The sequence below is a fragment of the Peromyscus leucopus genome, chromosome 2, assembly GCF_004664715.2.
Source record: "Peromyscus leucopus breed LL Stock chromosome 2, UCI_PerLeu_2.1, whole genome shotgun sequence".
NCBI classification, from domain to species: domain Eukaryota; kingdom Metazoa; phylum Chordata; class Mammalia; order Rodentia; family Cricetidae; genus Peromyscus; species Peromyscus leucopus.
The window spans coordinates 108127120-108154107 of NC_051064.1; the positions used below are offsets into that span (position 1 = coordinate 108127120).

A 26988-nucleotide genomic window follows, 5' to 3' on the forward strand; every position below is an offset into this window, starting at 1 on the left:
AGGCCATGTTTCCCTTTCCTCACATATTTGCTGAAGCAGAGTCTTTCCCATGAAAACAAACTGAAAATGTGGTGTTGCTGGAAAGTGGAATGGACTGGGAGTGAGATTTGAAATTTTTTTTTCTACTTTAATCAACCCCCTCAGTTGCTTGGACTAGATTCCCTTATAAAATGAGGAGATGGTCCAGGATGCCATCATAGTCTTGACAGTTCTAAGAGTGCATGGGTTTTGTGCATTAAAGGAATAGTGTGGGGGCTGGAGAGATGACTCAGCAGGTAAGAACACTAGCTGCTCTTCCAGAGGACCCTGGTTCAATTCCCAGCACTCACGTGGTCCACTCACAACCATCTATAACTCCAGTCTCAAGGAAGCCGATGCCCTTTTGTGACCTCTGTGGGCACTAGGCACACATATGATACACATACATAGGCAAAATACTCATATAAATAAAGTTTTAGAAGAATAATTTTGCTGAGGTGTCTTCCTTCTGTGCCAAAGATGAACACTCAGGCTAGCTTTGTAGCCTGCAAATTACAGAAGTTCAGATTCCATTTCCTGTTCTCCAATGTAGAGGCAATCAGATAATCCAGAGTCAGGGTGAAAAAGCCCAGGAGGAGTTTGCAAAGCATCCCCAGCTATGATCCCCAAATGGAGATCATTTGTTGTTGTTGGTTGGTATGAACTCTCAATCACATTTTAAATTCTAGGCCATTGTTATACATATGCTTGTCTGATTTAAAATACCATTTCATGGGCTGGAGAAATGGCCCAGAGGTTAAGAGCACTGACTGCTCTTCCAGAGGTCCTGAGTTCAATTCTCAGCAACCACATGGTGGCTCACAACCATCTGTAATGAGATCTGATGCCCTCTTCTGGCCTGCAGTCATAATGCTGTATACATAATAAATAAACAAACAAACAAATAAATAATTCTTAAGAAAGAAAAATAAATAAATAAAATACCATTGCATGCCTTCCTTCTTTTGTCTATATCTTAGAAATCTGAGCATTTCAATTATCAAACATGAAGAATTTATGTCTGTTACAGAACTCAAGATCCATTGTGATGCTGAAGTGTAAAAATGTTCACCATTATTAGGCATGTGACACTGTAGAACCTGATCTACCTCTCATTTAAGAGACAGAAAATGCAGGATCAAGGAGGTGATTTAACCTACCCAGGATTACAACAGTGAGCTAGTAGGAAGGTCTGACTTCGTCTCTGAACTGAAGCAACATCAAGGCAAATGGAATCAGTGACGAAGTTAACCTGAGGACCTGCACACTCTTCCAAAGAGAACTCAGAAACATGCCCATTAAAAGCTAAGACGTATCCTTCAACATGGGCCTTGGAAGTTTTTCCTCTGATTCCTGTCATTAGTTAGAGAAAGTGGACCAAATACTGGACCCTGAATAATTACTGTTTATTCCTGAAGAACAATCTAGAAAGAATGGTCCAGGACAGAAATGAACTCTTATGTATGAACTTTAGAATATGTATTTTCACTGACATGCCAGTCTATAGGCTGGGGAATTAGACAAAATATTTTCTCCGTGTTCAGATATAAAATAGTCACATATTGCAGTGACACACACTCAACCAATAAATGAAGAAGGTGAATTTACATATTGTAATAAAGAACCTTTCCCTTTTTTTATGAAGAATAAATCAGCTTTGCACTCTTCTAGGAGTCTGAAGGACACCTGGGTTGGCTTGTGTGACTTTCTCTTTTACTGCTGCCTTTAATGCTGTGAATCTTTCCCAGTGAAGTCAACAGTCTAACTGAGTGCAGTTTCCCCATGGGGTTCTGGATGGAGTTGTTCTCCCTTTTGCTGTTGGTCCGTGTGCTTCTCGCCTCTGTGCTGTTGATGGCCTCTTCTGTCCCCGGTATCATCAGTCATACCTGAGGACAGAAGGAGGGTCTTCTCCTTGCAGCCACCACACCTCCTCCTCCTTCTGTTACTGCTGCATGTTTGTTTGTTTGTTTGTTTGTTTGAAACAGGGTTTCTTTGTGTATCTCTGGTTGTCCTGGAACTCACTCTGTAGACCAGGCTGGCCTCGAATTCAGAGATCCGCCTGCCTCTGCCTCCCGAGTACTGGGATTAAGGTGTGCACCACCACTGCCTGACTTGTTTTCAACTTCTTCACATGGCAGGAATGGAACCCATTTGATAGTGACTCAATGTTCTACTTGTAACAGTTCCTTTCAGATGACCCCCTTGAGTCACAAACTGACCCATGTGCCTTCCTATCTTTCCCCTCCAGGTGAGAATGGCCCTTCGCCTATCTCCTCTTTGATTTTAAACACCCTTCTCCTATATTCTACATTGTCCTATTTAAAGTTGGCTTTCTGTTTTACCTCAGCACTAATGAATATCAATGAGTCTTTCACAGAACAAGTTTTTGTTCCTAAGACTTAACACAGAACACATGCTCAATTACACAAATGAGTGAATATATCAATGAAACACAATTTTAAAGACTGCATGTTATGACTGTAATTCCAGCTACTGGGGTTATGAAGGACTAGGGAAGGAAAACAGTGACCACAGAATATAAATTTTTGTTTGCCTTGAATATTTCTTGTGTAATAAGAGGATAAAGCCTTGTTTGTTATTTAAAGAGAATCAGGGATACATGGAACACTTTCTGTTTTCATTGCTTAGTAAATGAAGAGAAGACAGGAATCTGTCAGAACTTAGCAAAGTGCCAAGGAAATGCTATCATCTGGGAAATCCAGTTTTCATTGCAATAAGCAATTTGAAGGATTTTTCAAGACTGTGGGAGGATTTCGGCTGCCATCTTGCACGACCCTCCATTTTAAAGCCGAAGAACCTGAAGCAGAGGTGGGCAATGGGTGATGAGTGCCCAACCTCACATTATCTCACAACTGACACAGCAAATAGGCCTCTATAGTCTACACCACTTTAACCGATGACTGGTAACACACAGAACCCAGTCCAGGGCAAAGATATTCTATGAGATGCCTACAATGGCACCTTATACATAACAGACACTCACTAATCACTCACTGAATGGATTAAAGAAAAAAAATACACTAGTAAAACTAGCTGTTTGATGTTCTCAAGAAAAATTAAGTGACATCTGTAACATAGATCTAGTTATCTACTTGGCATCTTGTCACTCAGCTGTCTAAGAGATTATTCTAGATTTGGCGTGTCCAAACAGTTCCAACACTCCCCTCCCCAGACCAGCTTAACTTCAAAGGAATCCTTCTTTGTCTTGTGATGGCAACTCCTTCATCATTCTGGTTACTTGGGATAAAAAGCTAGGCATTACCTTTGATGTGTCCTGTTGGTTCTACTTTCAAAATATACCAAGACACTGACCACTTCCCCAACCTTCCTTCCCTCCTTAGCTCAATTCATCGCGATCTTTCTCTTCATTTGTACAATAATCTTCATAGTCCTTGTTTTTACTTTTTCTTATACCCAGTCTACTCTCAAAAAATGACACAAAGAGTGATTCTTTAAATGCAAGTCAGAACAACTCTTCCAGACCATCTAAAGTAGACCTGCATTTCATGTAGAGGAAGGGCTAACAGCATTGTTCAAAATACTCAATAAGTGGAAATAGTCTAAAAATCTCCATATGAATGCATGAACAAAAACATGTCACACTCATTTAGGTGAATACTATATAGCAATGAGAAAAAGGAATGTCCTGTCACACGCGACTACTTGGATGGACCATGAAAGCATTATCCTAAATGAAAAGAGACAATGACAATAGACCACTACGATGTAACTCCAGTTAGAGGAAATCCAGCACAGGCAAATCCAGACAGGAAGTACATTAGTGACTATCAAAGACTGGAGGGGAAGACAGGAAGTGAAAGCTAGTTAGCCCAAGTATTGGTTAGAGGTGATAAAAATAGTCTAAAACTCACTGTGGTATGGCACACTTCTTTGTGAGTACACTAAAGCCAATCAATTATATGTCATAAACAGGTATATTTGTGGTATGTGCATTTCTATAAGTCTTTCTTTTTAAGGGAGAGATGGGTAACAGAAAAAATAGAAAAAGAAGGAATGTAATAAAAGAATATAAATAGCCTCAAGTTGGGAAGGAACCTATTTTTTAATATATTTTTATTTTATGTGCATTGGTGTTTTGCCTACATATATGTCTGTGTGAGGGTGTCACATCCCCTGGAACTGGAGTTACAGCGATTGTGAGCTGCCATGTGGGTGCTGGGAATTGAACCTGGGTCCCCTGGAAGAGCAGTCAGTGCTCTTAATCACTGAACCATCTCTCCAGCCCTATGGGAAGGATCTTAATATGTACAGGAAATTTTATCAGGTTTCACGGAGGGAATTAAGAAAGTGAAATAATGAAATTTCCATTTCAAGATCATTCTCCATGGCTGGTGTGTGGATAGTGAGCAGTGGGTTAGTCTAGATGCAGGAGAGACACTTAAGAGCTTATTACGGCGGAGGAGGAGGGAAGGACGGTTGAGTTGGATGGAGCTAGAGGTGGGCTTTGGGATCCACTGGACAGAAATCAATGAAAGGTGGTGACTTGGGTGGATGGAGGCTCTGAAGGGTACAGGTAGGCAGAGACTCTGAACACTGATGCAGTTGGCTTTGGTACAGTTCTGAAGCTGCTGAATTTGAGATATGTTTGAAAGCAAACCGATACATAGATAATTGTCTTGAGAGATGGTTCAGACTGGGTAGTCATATGATACTGAAACATGTTCTTTATTCCTGGCTCTATTGATTATAAAATAGAGGTAACATATATGTTTTTAAACCTTCCATTGCTGCATTTGGGTTCCATTTCCATATGTGGCTATGCTTTATGACCTTGAGAACACTACTTAATCTCTTTGAGTCTCATTTTTTATAATCTCCAAGTAGAGATAAATCAGTACAGACCTCATAGGGTCGTTACATACTGCACTCATTAGATGGCACACCCAAAATCCAGAGGGCTGGCACAGAGTAAGCAGATAGTGTGGCAACTAATTCTATTGTCTCACAGATTTGGCATGAAGAGATGAAATAGGACACATAAAAACAACCATACATTTGATGTTCAAAAATGTTACTGAAGTTTATTTCCTTGTTTTTCTATGTAAGTATTGTCTCAATCAGCTTCTTTTATTCATGTTAGGTCAACCCCATACTGTCCATTAATTTGCCCAATAATTAGAGATGGGAGATATGGAGTTTGTATAGACACTTGGCCAAAGAACACAATGCCTGGGGGAAATGGGCTGTTCTGGAACACAGGATGCTATGAGACAAATCCCCCACCTCTTAGCTGTGCTTTTTAATCTAATGAACAATGAAGAAGCATGTTTCCTTAAGTGGAGACACCTGTTTGACAGAATCAAAGACTCTATGACCTCTCCCAGTAGTCTTTGTATATGGGGGCACAGGTCCTTCATATATTCACTTACACATTTATTCATCTTCTAATGTATTTAACATTTATTGAGTACTAGGTATTAGAAAGAGATAAATGAGGAGGGGAAAAAATCTATCCTAACAGTTTAATGTCTAGTGGAAGAAGACAAATGAAAAAACCAATAAAAATACAAGGTTGGCTAAGTTCTATGGAGAACACAGACTGGGGAGCGTTGGGCCTGGTGAACAGGGACATGGCCAAGGAATGGACACTCAGAGAAGAGACCCCTGGCATTAGCCAGGGTTCTCTAGAGCCATAGAACTTATAGAATGAGTTTCTCTCCTCTCTCTCATATACATACATACATCTATACATCTGTATATGCATATATATATATATATATATATATATATATATATATATGGATTTATTGGAATAACATACAGGCTGCTAGCTATCAATGGCTAGCTGTGAATAAAAGTCCAAGAATCCAGTAGCTGCTCAGTTCCATGAGACTGAGTGTCTCAGCTGGTCTTCTGTATATGCTGGAATCCTGAAGAAGCAGGCTCCAAGGACAGTGAAGAATGGTTGTGCTGACAAGGTGAGGGTGAGCAGGTGAAGAACTGAACACACCCCTTTCCTTCTCCCATTGTCCTTCCAGCAGAAGGTGTGGCCCAGATTAAAGGTGTGCCTTCCAGCCTCAAGGTCTGGATTAAAGGCGTGGGTCATCTGGCCTCAAGATCCAAGTCAGAGGTGTGTTTTCTTGCCTCAAGGTCTAGATCACAAGTGTGCCCTCCATTTCTGGGTTATAGTTCATCCCAGATATAGTCAAGTTGACAACCAGGAACAGCCATCACACCCCTCAACGTGTCCCTGTAATCCTGCATCCCATTTCTGCCTTCCAAGATTTAGGAAATAAAAAGTGGACTGGGGAAGACCATTACATTTAATCACTCTGGAGAAATGTGTGGCCTTTGCCGTTCTGGGGGCAAAATATCCTAGATAGCTTCCAGAGTCTTTAGGAAGACGCCATTGCTTATCTCTTACAACTTCTGGGTCTACACTGCTGGCCACACTACTGCCATCTCTGCCTCTATCTTACTGTGAGTTTTTCTGTGTGCTCATGTCTTCACATGAGCCCCTCCCCACCCCCCACTCCCCTATACTCAGGGATTAAACCCAGGGTCTTGTATGTCCTAGGCAAGTTTTCCACTGCTGAGCGACATCCCCAGCTCTTCTTCTGTCTCTTGTTAAAAAAAAAAAAAAAAAAAAAAAAAAAAAAAAGTCATTGGCTTTAGGGCTCTCCTGGTCATGCAGGATAAGTTTACCCCAAGCTCCTTAGTTCAATTGTATCAGAAACAGTCACACCTCCTGTCTTTTCTAAATAAGGTAACTTCACAGGTTTGGGCTATTAAGAACACTGAGCTTATCTTTCTTAGAGATTACTTCTCAGTTTGTCATAGTCAATAAAAAATGTGAAATTTGGACTGAAGAGAAGGCTCAGCAGTTAAGAGGATCCACTGCTCTTGCAGAGGGTATAGTTTTAGTTCCCAGTACCCACATAGCAGCTTACACTTGTCTATAACTCTAATTTCAGGGGATTTGATTCTCTCTTCTGAACTCCAAGGGCACCAGGCACACACGTGATGCACAGACAGACAGACAAAACATTCAAACACATAAGATAAACAAATGACTCTTAAAATATGAGGTTCTCCTTTGCTTTCATTAGGAACTTTTTCACATTCATATATTTTCCTTCCAGGTTAAAAAACTGACTTTTAGAAGTGTGTCTGTGTGTGTCTATATCCGTGTGTGTGTGTGTGTGTGTGTGTGTGTGTGTGTGTGTGTGTGTGTGTATGAATTCAGAGTCTATATAGAACTAAATGAAGCAGATGAGTTACTTAAAGTAGAGATGTTCATGTGACCATAGCAATTATTTGTTGTGAAATAAACTTTTTGTACACTGTGAAGATGTGTCTCTGCCAAGGCACCTTCTGATTGGTTTAATAATGATCTGAATGGCCGATAGCTAAGCAGGAGAGGACAGGAGGGACTTCTGGGAAGAGATAGGAACTCTGGACTCTGGGAAGAATCTGAGAGGTGGGGAATTTGCTGGGGAGAATGGGGAGGAGAGGGAGAGTTGGACGTTCAGTATGGAGGAGAGGTAATGAGCCATGTGGCAGAACACAGATTGATATAAATGAGTTAATTTAAGCTTTAAGAGCTAGTTGAGAACAAGCCTAAGATAAGGCCAAGCTTTCATACTTAATAAGAAGTCTCCATATCGTTATTTGGGAACTGGCGGTCCAAAGAAAATCTGACTATAATTATTAATATGATCCAAGGCCATGATTACTTTCACATTTACTGTGGAATTGCAATGACAAACTGGGTTAATTTTCCAGAATAATTATTTTCTGTTGACCATACATCAAATTGATAAATGTAATCCATGTTCATACTCTGGAAAATTGGGACCTTTTTTCCACTTAGCCTCTTCCCCTACGTATCATGTATAGCTATGTTGCACATTAAGATTAAATGAGTAGTTCTTGAGGTGATGACCAGGAGAGGTTTGATTCAACATAGGCACATGGGGAAGGACCATCGTGCACATGGGTCATAGTCGCAAAAGGTGTGCAGTCACTGGAGTGTACAGAAACAGAAGCACTGACCTACGATCCACTCATCACTCAAAACTCAGTCCCAGAGGGAGTATGGACATCAACAAAAGGATAAAATAAAATGAGGGCATATAGTCATAACACTTGCAATAGGCAGAGATTTCTTATATAGGAACAAAAACATTAATGATAAAAGAGATGGATAAATTGGCATTCATTAAAATGAAGAACTTAGGTATATAAAATACACTGGAGCTTGCCAAGTTATGAACTATCAGCCAAATCAAGCCTGCCACATTCCATCGAGCAGCTTGTGAAGTAAGAATAGTTTTTCTATTTTTATATAGATGAAGAACTCAGAAGATGGAACTTTGTAATATGTGAGATATGGATGAAATTCAAATGTTAGTGTCCATAAATAAATTTGATTGAAACACAGCCAAGCTCACTCATCAGACTTACTCAATGGTAGGTTCTGTGGCTGCTCTAGTAGCACAGTGGCAGAGTTGGTTAGTTGCCATGGAGACCACACACCCTGCGAAGTCTAAAGTAACTACTGTTTGGCCCTGTTTAGAAAAATTTTGCTGACTTCTAAAATGCAGAATCAAGCAAGTACAAAGGTAAGTTGCAGATAGGGGAAATACATTCTCTATAGAGAAGACAGATGATCCCTAAAAAGACATTTAAGGAGGAACAAACACCTTGAATATGTACCTCACTAAATAACGTCTAGTGAGTACATAACACATTAAAGAAATGCCTATTAAAACCACAATGAACTATTGACTATACCAGCTTACAAGTGGACAATGGACTCTGATTTTTACACAAGTCCCTATGCATTTGAAACTCCTCAAGAAAAGCCTGGACTCTATGAGGACATTTATTCTCTTGTCTCGTTCTCCTTCCCACTGACCCACATTCCTGTATTCTTAGCACTGGATGGCACACGCAGTTTTATGTGTTCCAAGAAATTCTCAGTGACATAGTACATGGCAAGTCTGGGCTAATAGGCTGGGTTGTCTAATATCAATTTGATACATGCTGAAATCATGAATCATCTGAGAAGAGGAAATCTCTACTGAAAAAAAAAATGCCTGCATATGATCGGGTTGTAAGCTGGATTGTAAGGCATTTCCATAATTAGTAATTGGTGGAAGAAGGCGCAGTCCATTTTGAGTGGGGCCATCCCAGGGTCAGTGGCCCTGGGTTCTATATAAAAGCAAGATGGGCAAGCCATGGGTAGCAATATAGCAAGCAGCACCCCTGCATGGCCCTGCATCAACTCCCTCCTCCAGGTTCCTGCCCTATTTGAGCTCCTGTTCCAACTTCCTTCGATGACAAACAGTTATATGGAAGTATACGCCAAATAAACTGTTACCTTTCCCCCCTCAAGAAAACAAAACAAAACAAAAGACAACAAAAAACGCAATGCAGTGCCCATGTAAAATCACCAGAACAGCTAAACCCCAACGACATGACAGTATCCAGTGCCAAAGACATCACGACCAGTTAGAGTGGTATTTATTATAGCTATCCTGAAACATTCGTGAATGGTATTTACTACATGGAAACACAGCCGCCCTGTGCGGTATGCCTAACAAAATGAGAATATCCCACTGCAAGACCTGCGCAAGAAAAGGCTCATTAGCAGCTTTATCCATGACAGATCACAAAGAGAAACAGCACAATTTAGAACGAGGAAGTTACGACCTAGCAGGAAGCAAGGTGACATACAGTAAGTGATAATGAATGACACAAAAGAGCGTGGATAGCCCTCTCAGACATCATATTGAATAAGGAAACATAAGGATGCTGGGGACTTAACCCAAGGCCCCACGCATACCGGATACTGGCGGTCAGAAGATCAACAATGAACCATTCAACTCTGAAGAGTGGTCAGCTTTGGTGAGGGATCATTAAGTGGGAAGAGGTTAGGGAAGCATTTGAGGTATTTGATTTGGATGTAGTTCGTGGCCAAACACACATTTGTATAAAAGTTAATAGGGGATTTTAACAAGTGAATCTAAAGGTTCCCAATCACTACTTGTATAGCATAGCACACGTATATTATTCTACAACCCAAACCTTAAAAGCAGGAAAGATGAGCCAGGATGTGTGTGAGGTAGAGACCTGGGGCTTTCCTTTCTGTGCTCTTCAGATGTCACAAACCTCTTCAGCTGTGTTTACAACCATGACTTGTATGCACTGGAGGCCTTTCTCTGGGGCCCCTGTGGTGAATCATAAATCTCTTCTAGTCGTGACTCCTGCTTGAAAGCTTGTCATATAACATGGGAAGCACATACTTTGATTCCTGTCTGAGATTATAGTCTTTCTGAAGAAAACAACTAATGCTTGTGAAGGATGCAATCCTGAGCTCTAATCTGGTCATCCCCTGGTCCTAATGGGAATTCTAGCATAGCATGGGTATTCAGAAAAAACTGATGAGTGGTTAAATGTTAAATAAACACATGTATGCATACAGTGAGTAATTATGCACACAGAAATAAAGTGGATGTATATATAGGACACTTATATTTGTGAATTCATTGAACATATACACACACACATCATTATCATCATCATCATCATCATCATCATCATCATCCATCACGTCCTCTCAGACAAACACAAATAAACAGCCACTTCAAAAACACTTATCTTTCTCCTTATAAGTTAGACTGAGGGCAAAGTTTATTCAGTGTTGATTAATGGCTAAAGAGAGGATGTCTCCTCTCTTCCTGGGTTCAAGTCTGGGACTCAGCCAGTCACCTTTAACCAGTTTCTTCATCTTCCTGTGCTTAGGAACCTCATCCATAACATGGAAAAGACTTACTCCTATGGCTGTTTAGAATTTAATATGAATTCATGGATATGATAAACCTGATGCTTAAAGGCTCCCGTAGGAGTTAGCTTGTTCGTTTGCTTGCTTAGTCTGTTTGCTCTAGAAATGTAAGGTGCATAAATAGCAGTCATCCGCTAAATAGTTACCAAATAAATGAGTATCCCGATCTTCAAAATATACCTACTCTGCCTATTGCTTTATGCATCATGTAATAGTTCCAACCATTCCTCAGCCGCCAATTACAATTTTCCCTCCGGTAGTCGGAGCATTTTTCTGTAGTGCCACAAGGTGGCAGCATGAGTCTCCTTTTGAGTGAGAGGAGGGCTGGTTTTGCCTAGTCGAGAGCAGGCCCTGCAGCATCTTCATTTCCAGCTTCTCAAACTGGCCTACACCCTGGGCTTTTGTTTTTGCCCCATCGGTATTAACTGCATGAAGTAATGTAACGTTCGCTCTTTGCAGCTCTACCAGGGAGCCAAAGAAAAGAGTAACAATGTTGATGTGATTCCCAGGTCGCCTCCGAGCAGCCCTGTTTGGGATTCATTCCTAAAGCTCTCTTTCTGTAACAACAACCGGCTTGACAAACGATGAACACAAATCTCTTGTCTCAGAGACATGATGTCAAACGACATTGTGATCTTACCGTCCTGTAAGAAACAACAAACCAATTAAAACCCGGTCTCCTAACAAACACAAAGGAAGGCCAGTTCCGCCAGGGAGCGAGCCCGCAAGGCCTTCTGGGAAACCACTGGGAGGAAACAGAAACCTCTGAGCATCTTCCAGAACAAGGCCTTGTGGGATGATGAAGATAGTCTTGACTTAGAAATGAACAAATCTGACTTGTAGCAGGGCTTCAGGAGTCTCCTCACCTCCGACCCAAGCCAAGCGCTCATCATTCCAGGATCCAGTTTCTGCATTTCTGAAGCAAGCATAACGAAATGTCCCCTGTGCTGGGGGTGGGGGTGGGGGGGGGCTGTTCTGTAAATTTTCCAGCTCGGCAGACTTTGCATTGCGTGAGCTCATGTGGCAATCGCTTTCACTTTATCTGTAAGAAAACTGGTTCTGTCCCGTTGGATAGGCTCGCCTAGATTTTCTCAAGGACAAAACAGGCCTAATGAATACTAAAGTTGTGTGTGTTGTAGAAATAGTATTCATTCAATGCATTGTTTATTTCAACTTTTGCGGTGCTGGGGACCAGACTCAAGGCTTCTTAACATTCACATGTCTATTGTGTACCAGATGATTTCGGGTGTTCTTTCATTTTTAAAACTTCTTGAATCATCCACGGAGAAAAAACGCCAGCCTCATTTAAAAGTTTTGAAGGAAGTGAAGACTGGGTTGGTTCCTCAGTTTGCCTCAGGGCAAACAGCAGAGACCAGATCTTCTGACCTACATCTTTACTTCCGTCCTGCTTTGGCTCAGGCGGGTAAGTGTGGAGTTACTCAAGATATCGAATTCAGTGTTCACAGTAGCAAGCCAGGCAGCTTTGATTAGTACGTACCAGAGGTGGAATGATTCAGTTTTGAAGAGCCCGGCTAGATGGGCACTTTCTAGCGAACCTGATGTCCTCTTAATTTCACAACTTAGAACACGGGGCTCTGACTTTCCGAGGGCACAAGTTTATGTAGAGGTGCTCTCCACTTCTCCTTCAAACGTTCCCAGAGCCAGTTCATAGCAATTTTTCAAAAATAAAAGTGACTAATTAGATACCAAGGGTTAAAAGGTGATTAAGTAGATATTAGGGGTTCAGAGAGAGAGAGAGAGGGAGAGAGAGAGAGAGAGAGAGAGAGAGAGAGAGAGAGAGAGAGAGAGAGAGAGAGAGAAAGTTATGAGGTAAGGAGAGATCCTAGAAATGAGAGCTATTAAACCTCTTGGGAGGGAGGTTATTTAAGAAGGACGCGCTGCGGTTACCACACGTAGTAAGTTACTCTCATGAAGGCATTTATCCCCGCTGGGGTGACAGCGTGTACAGAGCCATGCTAGTGAACTGGCTGTCATTTTACTGTGTGAGTGTGTGCGTAAGCCGTGTTTACCAGGAATTTTAATTACTTAATGACTTTGAAATGACACCATCGTAAACTATCATCAAGCCGGCTTCACTGCATTTTATTTGTTGGTAAGACAGCTCAACTGTCAGGTTTAAAGCCGTGGAGAAGGAGGACAAGGGGAGGGGTAAAACAGAATAAGAAAAGAAGGTAAAGTCAAGAGGCCTTCAGGTTTATATATGTATCTGGTTAGGCAGATTTGTATCTGATTACCTAAAGAATTAGATTGACACTATATTTTATGACTTGTTCAAGTCAATTTTAACGAACATTTCAAATATTCTGTTCCCTTGAGAGCTATCCAAATATAATCTTGTTTGCATAGAACTGCACGCATCAATTAACACCATGATCTTTTAGTTAGGAAGAGTAATGGCCTACAAAGCCCCGTAAATGGAAATAGAAAGCTTTTATTTAAACACCCATTTATCATCTTTTTTAATCTGCTTTTGGGATAACAGATTTTTATCTTTCTTAATAAGTAATTGAGTTTAAGCCAGAGAACTGCAACATGAAATAGGTTCCTTGAACCAAAGCTAGTGAGGGCTAAAGTTAACAATCTCAGTAATTTGTAAAAACAGCAATGATAGTTTAGCCTTGTGCTATCGAACAATGAGAGAAGTTTGGCTTTTTAAAGGCATTTGTTCTTCTTCTTTTTTTTTTTTTTTTTTTTTTTTGAGACAGAGTTTCTCTGTGTAGAGTTGGTGCCTGTCCTGGATCTCGCTCTGTAGACCAGGCTGGCCTCGAACTCACAGAGATCCGCCTGGCTCCCGAGTGCTGGGATTAAAGGTGTGGGCCACCTCTGCCAGCAAGGCATTTGTTCTTAATGCAGCTCATCTTCCAGATGAGGAGGAGCAGGTCAGGACTATGGAGGGCGATAACTGAACTTCACGGAGCTCTTTCTGGAACAGTGACTTTCATCACTGCTTCCTGGGCTCTCCAAGACAGGCCTCGGGGTTCAGGCCTGGGAGAAGCAAATTCTGGCCCCTTGTGAAAAGTGAAATAAGATAGAGTGGGAAACGGAGGCCCGATGCTTTGGGGGCCCAAGCAGGAGGGGAAAGGTTAGAGAAGGCTGCAGAAGGTTTGCAAGAGCTGCCTTTCTGATTGGAATTCCCAGGTGTGGTGCCTTTGAATTTCAAGGAGGGTTACGGCTGTGAAGAGGGTTGGGTGGGTCCCGGGAAAAGACAGTGGTACTCGGAATTCCTTTTAGAAGGCTATTAATTATTACATCAGCTTCCCATTGTTGCTGCTCTTCTAACAGGTAAGAGACTGTGTTGCTTCTCCTGAAAGGGGAGTTGAGGGAACTCTTCTTAGGTGCCAGGGGCTTTTGCCTGCTCTCCTTTGAATGGGGACGCTGCCTCTAACACGTCTGCTCCCAAGCTTCCTTGGCACATCTTGCTTTCAGAAGACAGGATTTTGTACTTCCTTACCTCTTATTGTTAACCGGTCCCAGTCTGAGCTTAATTCAGCATACCTCAAACCTGGAGCACTAAAGAGATGCAGTGAGGATAACAATTTATACAAATGACTAGTTTTTGCTAACCCACACCACGTTATAGTGAGATGAGTATTACATGAGCGACCTAAACACAATATTGATGGTGAAATTAATTCTGTGCAAGAATCAAGCCAGGTCACAGAGAGGAGGTGAAAGGTCAGGGTGTACAGCAGAGAAACAGTTTGCTAATTAGGCGAGGAAGATCTACAGTGTAGACAGAGATGTAAGACAGTTCTGGGTGGGGGTGGGGGGTGGTGTGTGTGTGTGAAAGGAATATTAAGGAATATTCAAGATGGCTCAAAGTGGGATATAGGGTTATGGAATGGTCCAATAAGGCAGTCAGCCAATGATTGGTACTATGCATCCAAAAGCTAGAACCCAGAGCTGGAGAGATGGTTCAGTGATTAAGGGTGATTAGTGTTCTTGCAGAGGACCTAGGTTGGGTTCTCAGCACCCACAATGACTCACAATCACCTGTAGCTCCAGTTCTAGGGGATCTGACACCTGTGATGGCCTCTGTGGGTGCTGCAGGAACATGGGGCACAGATAAACATTCGGGGAAAACACATACATATAGAACACATAAAATCTTTTTAAAAAGCTAGAGCCAATTGTACATGGTTGCCTTTAATCCTAGCTCTCGGGAGAAGATGGAGTGAGTTTGAGGCCAGCCTGGTCTACATAGTGAGTTCCAGGATAATGAAGGCTATGTAGAGAGACCCTGTCTCAAAAAAAAAAAAAAAGGCTAGAATCATTTCCATCTCTGTAATAAAGACCCATAGAAGAAATGTACGTGTGTGCTTTGGAAGATGTAAGGTAAGGGAGGGCCCTGGTCCTATAAGTGTTCATTCTCTATCTTGAAAAGAAAAAACAACTCACATAAAAATAGTCAACATTATGAGAACATCCAAGGGAAAGCATTAGATTCCTTGAAAGTCAAGGCCAGGACCACCGTTGACTGGAGTTCCCCCAGGGTGGCACAGGTACATTGAAGGCCAGCTGGACTAGCAAAGGGGTGGGTGTGGTTGGATTTGGTATTCCCACATTCAGTAATAAAGTATTGGCTCAACTTATGGAGCTCTTCTGATGTACAAGCACTATTTTAGAAGTTTTTGTGGATTAATCGATTATATACCCACCATGACTGCTTGGGGAGAAACACTCGTGGGAAGACAGTTTACTCGTGGGGAAACTGAGGCACAGAGACATAGCCAGGATTCTAGAACAAGGTATCTGGCTCCAGAGTCTTTTATACCATATTATCTTCTGAACCTAGCACAACTATCCAGGGCTGAGTGTTAAAACCAAAACAACAAACTCAGCTTTCCTTGAAAATTGTATTTTTAGGATAATCCCATTCGAGGCTGAAATTTGTAAATAAATAAAACTGCATTTTGGTTTTACAGACCTCCCTCTGCGCCCCCCACCCATTCCAAGGCCAGCAAGAAAAAGCTTCTTTTTATTTATATGTATTTTCCTTTTGTGACACGTTGGAGTTTCTGAACGCTAGGGGCTCCCGGATTCTCTGGTTTGAGAGCAACTTTTCCTTTTAGGATTTTTTTTTTTTTTTGAAGGGGGTGGGGGAAATGTGGCCTTAATTATCCTACGTTTTAGGCAGCTTAAGGAAGGGGCTGTGCTTTCAGAATCCCGTCGGAGCCAAGTAAGGAGGTCCTTCTCCTCCCCCCTCGCTTTTTAAAGGAGCTCGTGAAATATAAGCTCAGAAAACAAACCGAGCGATCACAGCGGCAGCCCGGGCGGCAGCAGCAGCAGGAGGAGGAGGAGCAGGAGGAGGAGGCAGAGTTGGAGTTGGAGCAGACGCTGCCGAGAGCTGCAGGACGCGGCGGAGTTTGCAGGGCTCCGCGCCGCTCCATTCATTAAGTAGCTGCGGAGGACGGTGGCGGGACGCCGACGCTGCCCACTCGCAAACTTTAGCACGCAGACGCACGCCAGCCGTGCGCGTCCCGGGCAGCACAGCGCTGCAAAAGTTTCTGCTCGGGATTTGGCTCTCTTCCTCTTGGACTAGCGAACAGTTTGGGGTTGAGAGGAAAGCAGAGGCGCCCAGAGGGGAAACCTATCCGCGCCTGCAGTTGGAACTACTCGGCCGGACTGCACACTCGCCGCGGCGTCCCGAGCCCGCAGACCCGCTCCTGAACAGCGGCGGCCCGCAGCGTCCCGGGAGGCTCTCCGCTGCCAGCGCCATGCAAAACTACAAGTACGACAAGGCGATCGTCCCCGAGAGTAAGAACGGCGGCAGCCCGGCGCTCAACAACAACCCGAGGAAGGGCGGCAGCAAGCGAGTGTTGCTCATCTGCCTCGACCTCTTCTGCCTCTTCATGGGTGAGCGCAGCCCCACGGGTCACCCCCACCCCCTCCGGACCCCGGGCCCCGCCGCGCTGTCAGCCCCTGAGGCTCCGCAGCCATCCTCCGGGCGCCGAGCTAGCCGCGAGCTCCCCGCCCTCCCGGACCCCCCAATCCCAGGCCTGCGAATACAAGTTGGGGCGTGCTTGTGCATTCGCGGCAGCTGGAACCAGCTTCTCAGGGGTAATCTCCAGTTGGGAGCGGGGCAGAGCCCCTCGAAAAGGTGTGGGCTCGAGCTCCATGATCTGGAGGCAGCCTGTGGCTCTCCTCCCTGCATCCGAGTCTGAGAGAGACCCATTTAGGTCTCTGGGCAAGCCGGGCTCCAACAGCAGTGGCGCTGCTGGTCCCGGCTGCATGTAAACATCCACCCCTTCCGTCGCGCTGCCTTGCCGGGCCAGTCGCGCAAGCTGGCCTTGTCACTCGCTGCTCGCTAGGTTGAAAGCCCCTGGGGAGTGGGACTGGGTTCTTCCCAACCAGGTCCTAGGCACCGAGGAGCGCGTCACTTGTTGAGCGCCTACTGTGTGCCAGGTGGTAGGCAGCTTCGCGGGCATCCGTTTTAAACCTGCTCACTCCCTGATTCGTGCAGACAGGGGCTAGGAGTCGGGTCCACCCAGGAAGCCACTGAAGGAAAGTCAGCCACGATCTTGCTTGGGGACCACAGTTGAGCGTCACTCCCTCAAAGTTGAGGCGCTGGCGCACGTCTGTTTTTGCAGAACAGATGTAAGCTCCAGCTGGAAGGATGGTGGGAGTCAAAGGAACTGGAGTGGCGGGGGTGGGGTGGGGGGCGATTATTGAACCAGGCTAGGGGAGAGAGAAGCTATTGACGTGAATCCACCGTAGTCCCGAGGTTGAAGTAAAAATAGGACTTCTTTTTTTTTTTATTCTTTTAAGTGAATTTTGATGTAAACGCAAGTGTGCAAAATTTGTCACCAGAGCCTTGCCCCTCTGCCTCCAGATGGGTGTGCCACCTAAATTCCCCCTTGGCCTCAGTTTCCTCCTCAGTTGAATGAGTGGGTTCAAGTAGATGGTTTGTGAGGCCCCTTCCTGCATTAAGAACTCGGATGCCGTCCAGGAGCTGTTCTGCCAACACTGCTAACTGAAGAAACATCTGTGTTCCCCGTCCAGTTCCCCCAAAATAGAACTCCTGCACGGAGGTTTCAGTCCCCGTGGAAGGGGGTTGTTAGTTCGTGCAGATCGTGCGGGGCCCGGATTTGCTACCTTGTGGAGGACTGTTTAGGCAGTGGCCTCCTGTTCCTTGTCCAACTACCCTCAGAGAATTTTGTGAGTCGATAGGTTTCTTTAGAATTTAAAATTAAGAATGCCCCCCTTCCGATAGAGACGGTTAGAGGTAAGATTGCAGTCCGTGAAAGGGAAGGGGGCAGCTGTAGTTCATGGGGATCCCATTCCCTGTTCAGTTCACAGGGGGTCAACATTAAGATGCTATGTAGAGCAGTTGTCACTGGGGGGCCCACCTTCCTGGTGGCAGCAGGCTTATTATCATGCCGAGTGAAACAGATGAGTACTTAAGGTCTTCTAATCCAGTTGTTAGGGTGGGGTGGGGATATGGAGAAAACATTAAAAAGGCTGAAGCTGTGTGCAGCACACTTGTCTGAGGCCTCCCAGGGTTTGAGTGTGTCCACGGTGGGCGGGATCAGCACTTTCTCTGCAGTCTGTGGGGCAAGCCCCCTGCCTCCTGTTTTATCATTAGGAAAGCTGGACTTCCCTTGACAGCCTTTACACTCATTGCTCTAGCTTCTAGACACTCTTTTCGGTTGGGGGGGGGGTTGCGGAGTGCTCTCAAAGTTATTGCATTCTCATAAAAAGAAGGCAGTGTTGAGCAGTGTGTGGAGAGCAGTGCCTGTCAACTATAGCTTATGCAGGGACAACGGCACCCCAAGATGTTTTCCTGTGTATTCGGGGTGGAATTAAGGGGTGCGGTGTATGTGCATGGCATTTCAGCTCCTTCTTTGCAGCAAGTGTCTCTCCAGAGTGAAAATTCTAAACCAGTTGTCAAACTTCGGCATAAGCACAAACTATATATTACAGCATCACTGGTTGAACAGCCTCTAACACCTTTAATTGGAAAAACTATCTGTAAGATTAACATGTATCTTGAGGTGGTTATGCAACATAACTCTGTTTGGCTTCCAAAAGAAGATTTAATAATACAACATGTGATTTTAATATTCTACACACTGCAGTCCTAAAAAAAAAAAAATGTTTCTACTTGGTTCAGTTTTTGCCTAAGACTGTCAGTATGATTTAATTTTTCTACAGTTTATTGATCATATGGTCTGCATTACAGGGTACTAATATATTAGGAAGAGAGACAGTTTTCTGTTTGTTCTCCCATAGGAATATAGACCAAGCTTCATCTCCTAGTATCTGGAAAAGCTAAAAGCTGATGAGCTGGGTGCCTGTTATGTAAGTGGAAATATGCAAGTACTTTAACTTGCTTCACATACCTTTTCAGAATGTTAAACTCTGGGTGGAAACCAAAAGGTCCACTCTTGTTTGAAGGCCAAAAGAATGTGGTGTCAGAGAACCCTGCCGAGAGCTTCCCGCCCATCAACAGTTACCTTTATCCATTGGTTGCTTTTAAATACAATTGCAAATCTTGGTATGCTAGATTTTCTGAAATCCTTTTTGTTTTTGTTTCAATTAAGTACCCCTTCTTAACTTTTTTCTCTTTCACATTAGTTCTGGTGTATGGAGTTCCGTGAGGACCACAGGAAGATTTCCTATTGTCTAAGTTGTTAGTCTCTTTTGAAAATATAAATCAATTAGTAGACTTTTCACTGTACCGCCTATAAAGCTAATCTCCGTGGTATAGACCAGAAAAAGTTCCTCTCCAGGTAGGAAGGGTCGATTCTCCAGGAAGTCAGCCAGCCAGCGTTGAGTGGAGTCCCTTTTCCATTGGAGATTAGTGAGATTCAGACTTCATGAAAGATCTTTTCGTTCAGTTGCAGAGCTGTCTGCCTCTTCACCTCTTCACATTCCCCATATTGGACCAAAGGAGGAGGATAAATGATTTCTAACTCTTCTATCAGCAATTCAGTGTGGAGGTGGTTAACAACCACACCATTCAATCTGGTGTTCTCACATGTTGACAGTTTTGATTTGCAATAGTTGTGATAAGAACCTTAGAGCTGGTTCCGTACATGGTATATACATAGTGTCATTGTTACTATTCATCTGTTAGTCATCATTACTATTGTGCTATTTGATGATGAGAGGGTCAGTGGGCATAGAGAACAGAATGGAACCCTTACACACAGAAACTAAGGTTTCTTAGACGGTGCCTGGCTGCTCCCAAATCTAGTTACGAGTTTGTGGACACACTGATTTTTCTATGAGCTTTAATTTTTTTTTCCCCCTGCAAAATGGCTTGTTGAGTGGGATTGTGTCTAAAATCCCAGGCCACCGTCAAATACTCTGGGAACTCACAGAGAGGAAGAAAATGTTTCTGCTTTTTTTTCTAGGAACTATTGCAAAAACTAAGGAGCCTGGAGGTGTGAGTTCACGTGAACTTTCTGGACATAGTCTTCTTTATCATGGCAGCAAAGGAGAGAGAGAGAGAGACTAGGTCATCTTGAACTCCAAGTTCTTCATAATTTTGTAAATATGCCGGCAGATATGCTGGAGACACCTAAATTTGACCAAAGAAATAATGAAGAAAATTAGCCTAAGTTGATGTTAACTGGAAAGCTCCCCACCTCCTGGCCGGATGTGTCCTTTGACCTGCTCTCTGAAATTCATAGTAATCAAAAGCAAACAAGTAAACAAGCCCAGCACGTGCCTTTCATGTTCTTGTTGCTCAGTTATTGTGCTTACTGTGTTTTAAATAACTCAAATGAAGCAGTCTTGGTTTCGATAACTTAATGTATCATTGAGCCCCAGAATATAGGAACAAATTGTCATGAACCTGCTGTTGAACCACCCACCCACCTGTCCTGCAGGCATTGGAAGAAACATGAAGGTGGCCTAGGCTTATAGTAGGTGAACTCTACTGGCTTTCCTAGGATGGTGGAAAACCTCCATGTCCTTATTGTCCAAAGTTGCCGCCCCACTTACCCTACCCATTTTCTTTCTTTTTTTCCCTAAAGTCTTCTTACGAGATACCTTGGAGGTAGCTGCCTGGGTGGGAGAGTGCCAACATTTTTTAGCCTTTTGAGTGCCTGTCAATTGAGATTCTCTGCCCCTGTCTGGGCTGGCAACGCCCAGTTGGTCACAGCACGATGCTGATGGCACTGGGGTCAAGGGCTTCTTCCTTATGTAGATGGTAATGTTTTTGGAGAAGCCCCACCTCATTGTCAGTTCAGTTCTGTACAGTATTGAGAGTAATCTTCAATGTGGGTAGTGCCTATTATGTCCATGTTTAATAAACTCACCTGATGAGAGAACCATCTGGTGCGCAATACAAATTCTAAGTTTCCCCAGGGGCTCTGGGCAGGCCCTGGGATTCTGTATTTTTTTTTTTTTTTTTTTTTTTTATAAAGTCCTTGGCTGATTTTTATCAGGCCTGTTTTAGAATCACTATATTGTGTAGCATGTGATGTCTTAAGGGCAATTGAATTATGTAGCGGGCTTTTTTGTCCCTGCACTAAATGTTCCAGTACTTTCTGCATTGTTAGGCTGTGTTGGGGTTTATTGTTGGCCATGCCTCTGTCTTTTCCGAGATGTGAGGTTGGTGTGTGAGTGAAAGGTGAAGCAGGCATGCATTGGATTGCCAAGTGGAGGCTTACCCAGATCCAGTCAGCTTGACAAAGTCTTGGGAAAGCAGGCCAGGCTGTGGAGTCGCTCAGATTGAGACTGCAAAGGGGACATAAAGCTGACACCCCTAGGTGTGATTTGGACAAAGGTCATTTGACCTCTCCGGGCTCCGGCTTCCTCCTTGGTAAAGTCAGCAAAGGAGTGACCTGTGTCCTGAAGCGGAGACGAGAGAAGGGCGCAGAGTTAAAAAGTGTGCTCTCACCCCAGGAGCCCTGTTGCCATGGTCTGTATTAGTGATGAGAGCAGCGTCGATTCCTCCACTTTCCTTATCCCTCCAGGGTTCTGTGACAAAGCCCTTCTTTTTTCTTGTTTTTGTAAAGTTTCCTGAAACTTATTAAAGGGAAAACGTCTGAGGAAGAGAAGTTGGCAGAGTGGACACGGATGGTTTCCATTAGCCGAAGAAACAGTGGCAGGTTTCTGACCTGTCTGGGAAGGGCAAAGGGCGGGCGCCTCCGTCACCTTTGACGTTCTCTTCCTTTGGAAAGGAGATGGTCTGTAACATCGGAGGAAAAAACAACTGTCTCAGGAAGGGTGCAGAGAATTTGGGCCAATGACCTATTTTAGGCCTTACACTTCTTTTTGTCCTGTGACTGTGCAGGAGAGGCTGACTGGAAATTCCAAGGACATCAGTCTTTGGAAATGAATGAAATGCTGACTTCCTGGGGTGCTCTTTGTTTAAGGAAGGGGGTACGGCTTGACTTATGCAGGTCAACCACATGGGTTAGATAATTTTATGCTAAGCTGTGGGGAAGCTGCAGCCCAGAGCACTACCTGCTGCTCACCATACTGTCTCGGAGTTGTTCATCCCACTTTTCAGGATAGGCCAAGGAAGATGTGCTCCTTTAGTTCCATTTCACTTGGTTCACTTTTATGAAAGTCCAGATATCTGCCACCCGTTCTCCAGGGCTCCGTACGGGGGCACAGGATCCTTAAAGACCATACTTGACAGTGGAGTTGGCAGTGGTACCTGACTGGCTGTGTATCGGTTTAAGGTGGGCTCGGCCTCTCTAGGGCCATACTAATAAACCATTGGAACAATTCTTCATTTCCTAAATTTATGGAATCTTTAGAATTTTGTTGTTAACAATACCAAGGTTATTTTTATGTTTTTAGTCTCAATCAGAAAAGCAGGCCTTTCTGAAGGGAGTGAGCGAATGGTTCTCTCTCTCTCTCTCTCTCTCTCTCTCCTGCATTGAGAGCTCCGAGCTCTGTCAGACTACGTGATCTAATCCCACTGAGACCTCCTTTCTCATCTATAAAAAATGGGATGATGTGGGCATGGGGGCACAATGCCCTGCTCACCTGAGGCCTGGACTGGCTAGTACTTGCTAAGGGGTTGAGACAGAGCAGGAGGAGAAACAAGGTCTCGCCTTTGTGATATCCGTGGGTTTGAAATTGGACCTTTCATGCGGCACAGCTCTGAGAGTCTTCTATTATTTCCCTTGCGAATGTCAGTCAAAAGAGGAAGGAGACAAACACGTTTCACTTTTAGTCCCCACCGCTGTGTGAGGCCGGAGGCTCCTGGGGTGAGTTTGGAGGACTAGGTAGTTTTTGATGTATTCCTGTTCTTCAGACCGGGACTTGTTCTAGAAGGTGCGTCTTAACCTCAGCTCACTGCTAGACTGGAGCTTGAACAGGCACCACCTTTTATACTGTATCTCAGAAGAAAAGAAAAGGAACTCAGAGTTTTCAAAGACTGGGCTTTTAAAAATGCCTCTGAATAACGCTTGGGGTAGAAATTATTCTCATCTTCTGATGGAAGAACCGGAGTCTGGGTCTAAATAATTTTCTGAAGATCAGACATCGACTGGACACACTGACATTCAAAAGCAAGGGAGGTCTTACTTTGAATGTCTTCTTGGTAGTAGTCTTTGTTTAGGTCCAGGTAAATTTATAAGTTAGGATTGGTATTAAAATCCCCAAAAGTGCCAGGTGGTGGTGGTGGTGGCGGCGGCGGCGGCGGCGGCGGCGGCGGCGGCGGCGGCGGCGGCGGCGGCGGCGCATGCCTTTAAACCCAGCACTCGGGAGGCAGAGCTAGGCAGATCTCTGTGAGTTTGAGGCCAGCCTAGCTACCAAGTGAGTTCCAGGAAAGGAGCAAAGCTACACAGAGAGACCCTGTCTTGAAAAACCAAAAAAAAGAAAAAAAGAAAAAAAAAATCCCCAAAAGTAAAACATACCGAACAAGGGTAAGAACAGTTCCCAAAAGCAAGCCTTTGAAAGATACAGTTGATTGTGTGTGTGTGTGTGTGTGCGCGCGCGCGCGCGCGCTTTCAAAGTACATATTGTAATCAGGGTATTGATGGTGTGTTTTTGAGGTTTGTCACAAATTAACAAAATTATATGCCTGGAGAGTTTTGCAGAGAAATGCAGATCAGCATAAGTGCCTTGTCATAATAAGCAGTATGTGCTGGTTCCTGTGTATGTATCCCTGAAGTGCATAATACACAATTACACTCATGAAGGAAGCCGTTCTTATTGATGTCGTCTTCATATCTGCGCCCCCCCCCCAATTAGTTTGCAGAGTAAATCCATATAATTTCCAGACAGCAGATTTGATCGTCTGTGTTTGCACCTGCCTTTCAAGTCTTGTCTTCTATGGATGTTCCTGGAGTACCTACTATGAGCAAGGTGGCCTGGTTACCCCCAAGGAATTCCCAAGCTGGTGAAGGAAGGGAAAACAGCCTTTGGCTAATAATGACTCGGGAGCCTTAAGGGGGGACCTATATAAACACAGTGGGGCGTGATGGAAGGGATGATGGTATGAAACCAGGTTCTAGGCAAGAGGGGAAGGAACCAAAGGGATCCTAAGTCAAAGAACTAGGAAATGTTTTTGGTGGAAGCTGGGGTGTAATATGGTCCATTCACATTGTGAGGGCCAGGGAGAGAGGGGGCCAGAGATGAAGCTGGAAGACAGGGATAATGCCAGACTGAGAAGAGGGGCTGACCATGACAGACAGCTGGGGACCTTGGGCATTATTTTCGAGGACTTTGTTCCTATTGAACAAAGGGAGTTTTGTCTTTGCCATTTGCTTTCTTTTTATCATGGAAATTTTCATATAGCTGCCGACGGTGATCTTGAGGCTCTGCTAGGTTCTATAGTCACCCCACACTTGGGGGGTGAATTTCCACGCTGTTTTGTAGTGGCTAGAGTGGTTCACAGATCTCCAGGTCCTTTACAGTGGAAGGGGGAGTTTTCCAGAGGTCTTTGAAATTAGTATAATTTTGTGAACAGGTTTGAAGAGAGGCTTAATCTATTATAATCTAACTCAGATTTGGGAGAGAGATCTCTGGCTTGGAGAGTTGGGGGAACTTGAGACATGAGAGCTGAACCTAGGGCTGTGGGGACCCACGGGAGAAGGACATGGCAGAGGTAGCCCAGGTGCCTCCTGGGCTTCTGGTGGGGAGCCGAGAAACTCGGGTGAGGTCAGCCTCCTGTTCAGCACTCTACAGGTGGTACCCGTAGAAGAAAGCCTTGTGGTGTGACTAGTGGGTGCTTCTTCGTGGGTATCACCCCACAACAAAACCGAGACTACAAGTCGTCTGCTTCTTCCACCTGGGACTCCAGATTTTCTCAAATGCCCCTTAGAAGGAACGAACTGAAAACCCTCCTGGTTTTGTGTGAGGGTTTTTCTTGTGTTGTAATGATATTTAAGAAACAGCTTTGTTGAGATATAATTTATAATACCACGTGATGCAGCCATTTAGGGCACACAATTCATTGGGTTTTATTGTAGCCACAGAATTAGACAGTTATTACCATAACCAACTGTAGAATTTATCTCTGTAAAAAGAAATTGATCTTTACTAATCATTCCCCCATTCCTGTGCACCTCTCCCAGATCTTTAACAACCACTAATCATTTTTTTCTCCCATAGATTTGTTTATTCTGGATATCACATAAATCAACAGTATGCTACATGGTCTTTAGTAGCTGGCTTCTTTCACTTAATGTTTTAAAGTCCCATCCGTATTGTAGCATGTATCAGTAAGTATTTCATTTATTTTTATTGCCAGATAATAATCCATTGTATGGATATACCATGTTTAGTTGATATACTTATTATTTAATGGATCTACAGGTTATTCCCATTTTGGGCTATTATGAATAGGAAGAGTGTCCTTATGTTTTCAATTCTCATATATATATATATTTAACAGTGGGATTGATTGGTCATATTATCAGATGTTTAACTTTTTGAGGAACTGCCAAATTATTTCCATCATATCTGCACCACTTTAGATGCATTAAAATATGTTTAAAAAAAATACAAGAGTTTTACCAGAGGTCTTAGGAATTAGGATAGTTGTGAAATCTCACTGCCGGATCATTTTGTTCTTCAGGCATTTTCCCACAAAGAAACAGACTTTTTAATCCTTTAAATCCTGTCACTGGGTTTAAGGTGAGCGAGCAGAGAACAGTATCCTGACTGAGAAAGAGGGTGGGTGGTCACTTAGACCCACCCGCCTGCTGAATAACAGCTAAAAGTTCAGTTTACAGACTGAACGTTCCACGTGAAAAACCAAAACAGAACAACAACAAAAGAAACCACTTCAGAGTCTCTTGAAAACTGTGAAGTCCAAATATTTTACACTCCTAGACCCTAGTTAACACAATCTTAAGGCCACACCATACCAACCCATCTGTTTAGTGTTCTCTCTCCCCACCCCCACTGGATCAATCTCTAATCACCATCTCAGAATTCAGATGGCTTCCTATCTATCACTGAGACTCATATGCTGGATATCAGGAGATACTAAACAAGATAAGGCAATCACGAGGCACGTCACGTGATGGTAAAATGCGCTAAGCGTCAAGTGATTAATGTATGGGACGTGAAAGCACAGATATTTGAAGAGGGCGAAGGAGAGATAACCTTCATTACTATTAGCGGCTTTCCATGATCCCTCCATGTTTCCAGAAACAGAATGAAGCCAATGCTTGTCACTGGCTCCTCCACTCAGAGAGGGTAAGTGACTTGCTCAAGTTCACTCAGCTAATATTTATGGGGACTTGGACTGAATGAAGTCTGACTAAATGATGCCAGTTGCTTATAATGTATTGGGTATTAGCTGGGAGCTTCTTACCAGGTTACACGCTGCACATCCATTACGATGTAGTTCTCCGAGGAGCCTACGAAGTGCCAATCATGTTTATCTCCGTTTTATAGAGCTGAGGTTCAGAGAGGTTGAAAATAACTCCCCTGAATGATGCTGCACGTGTGTTTCAGAACTGGGATGAGAAGTCTGACTGGTGAAGCTGTTTCTCACTGCTCAACTCTTCTGCTTAGGTTTTCAGAGTGTTTGTGAAGTCCTAGCTTCCCCCTTCTACCTCTAGCTTGCTTTTCATCCGTGGAGACCAAGTTGTCCAAAGTGAGTTAGATTTGTGATTTTCACTCTGGGGTTTCTGGACCCGTTAAGGTCAGTTAAGGCAACCATGGTATATTCTATGGCTGTTTGGATACCTCAA

General features: G+C 43.7%; 1 protein-coding gene across 1 annotated transcript in view; it reads left to right on the forward strand.

The window, feature by feature from the left end:
- Positions 1-16042: 16042 nt before the first annotated feature.
- Positions 16043-26988, forward strand: part of Plpp3 (phospholipid phosphatase 3) — a 78362-nt gene continuing 67416 nt past the window's right edge. The window contains exon 1 of the mRNA XM_028887977.2: positions 16043-16726. Within this exon, the coding sequence (XP_028743810.1) occupies positions 16588-16726 (139 nt within the window). The 5' untranslated portion in view covers positions 16043-16587. The remainder of the gene's footprint in view (positions 16727-26988) is intronic.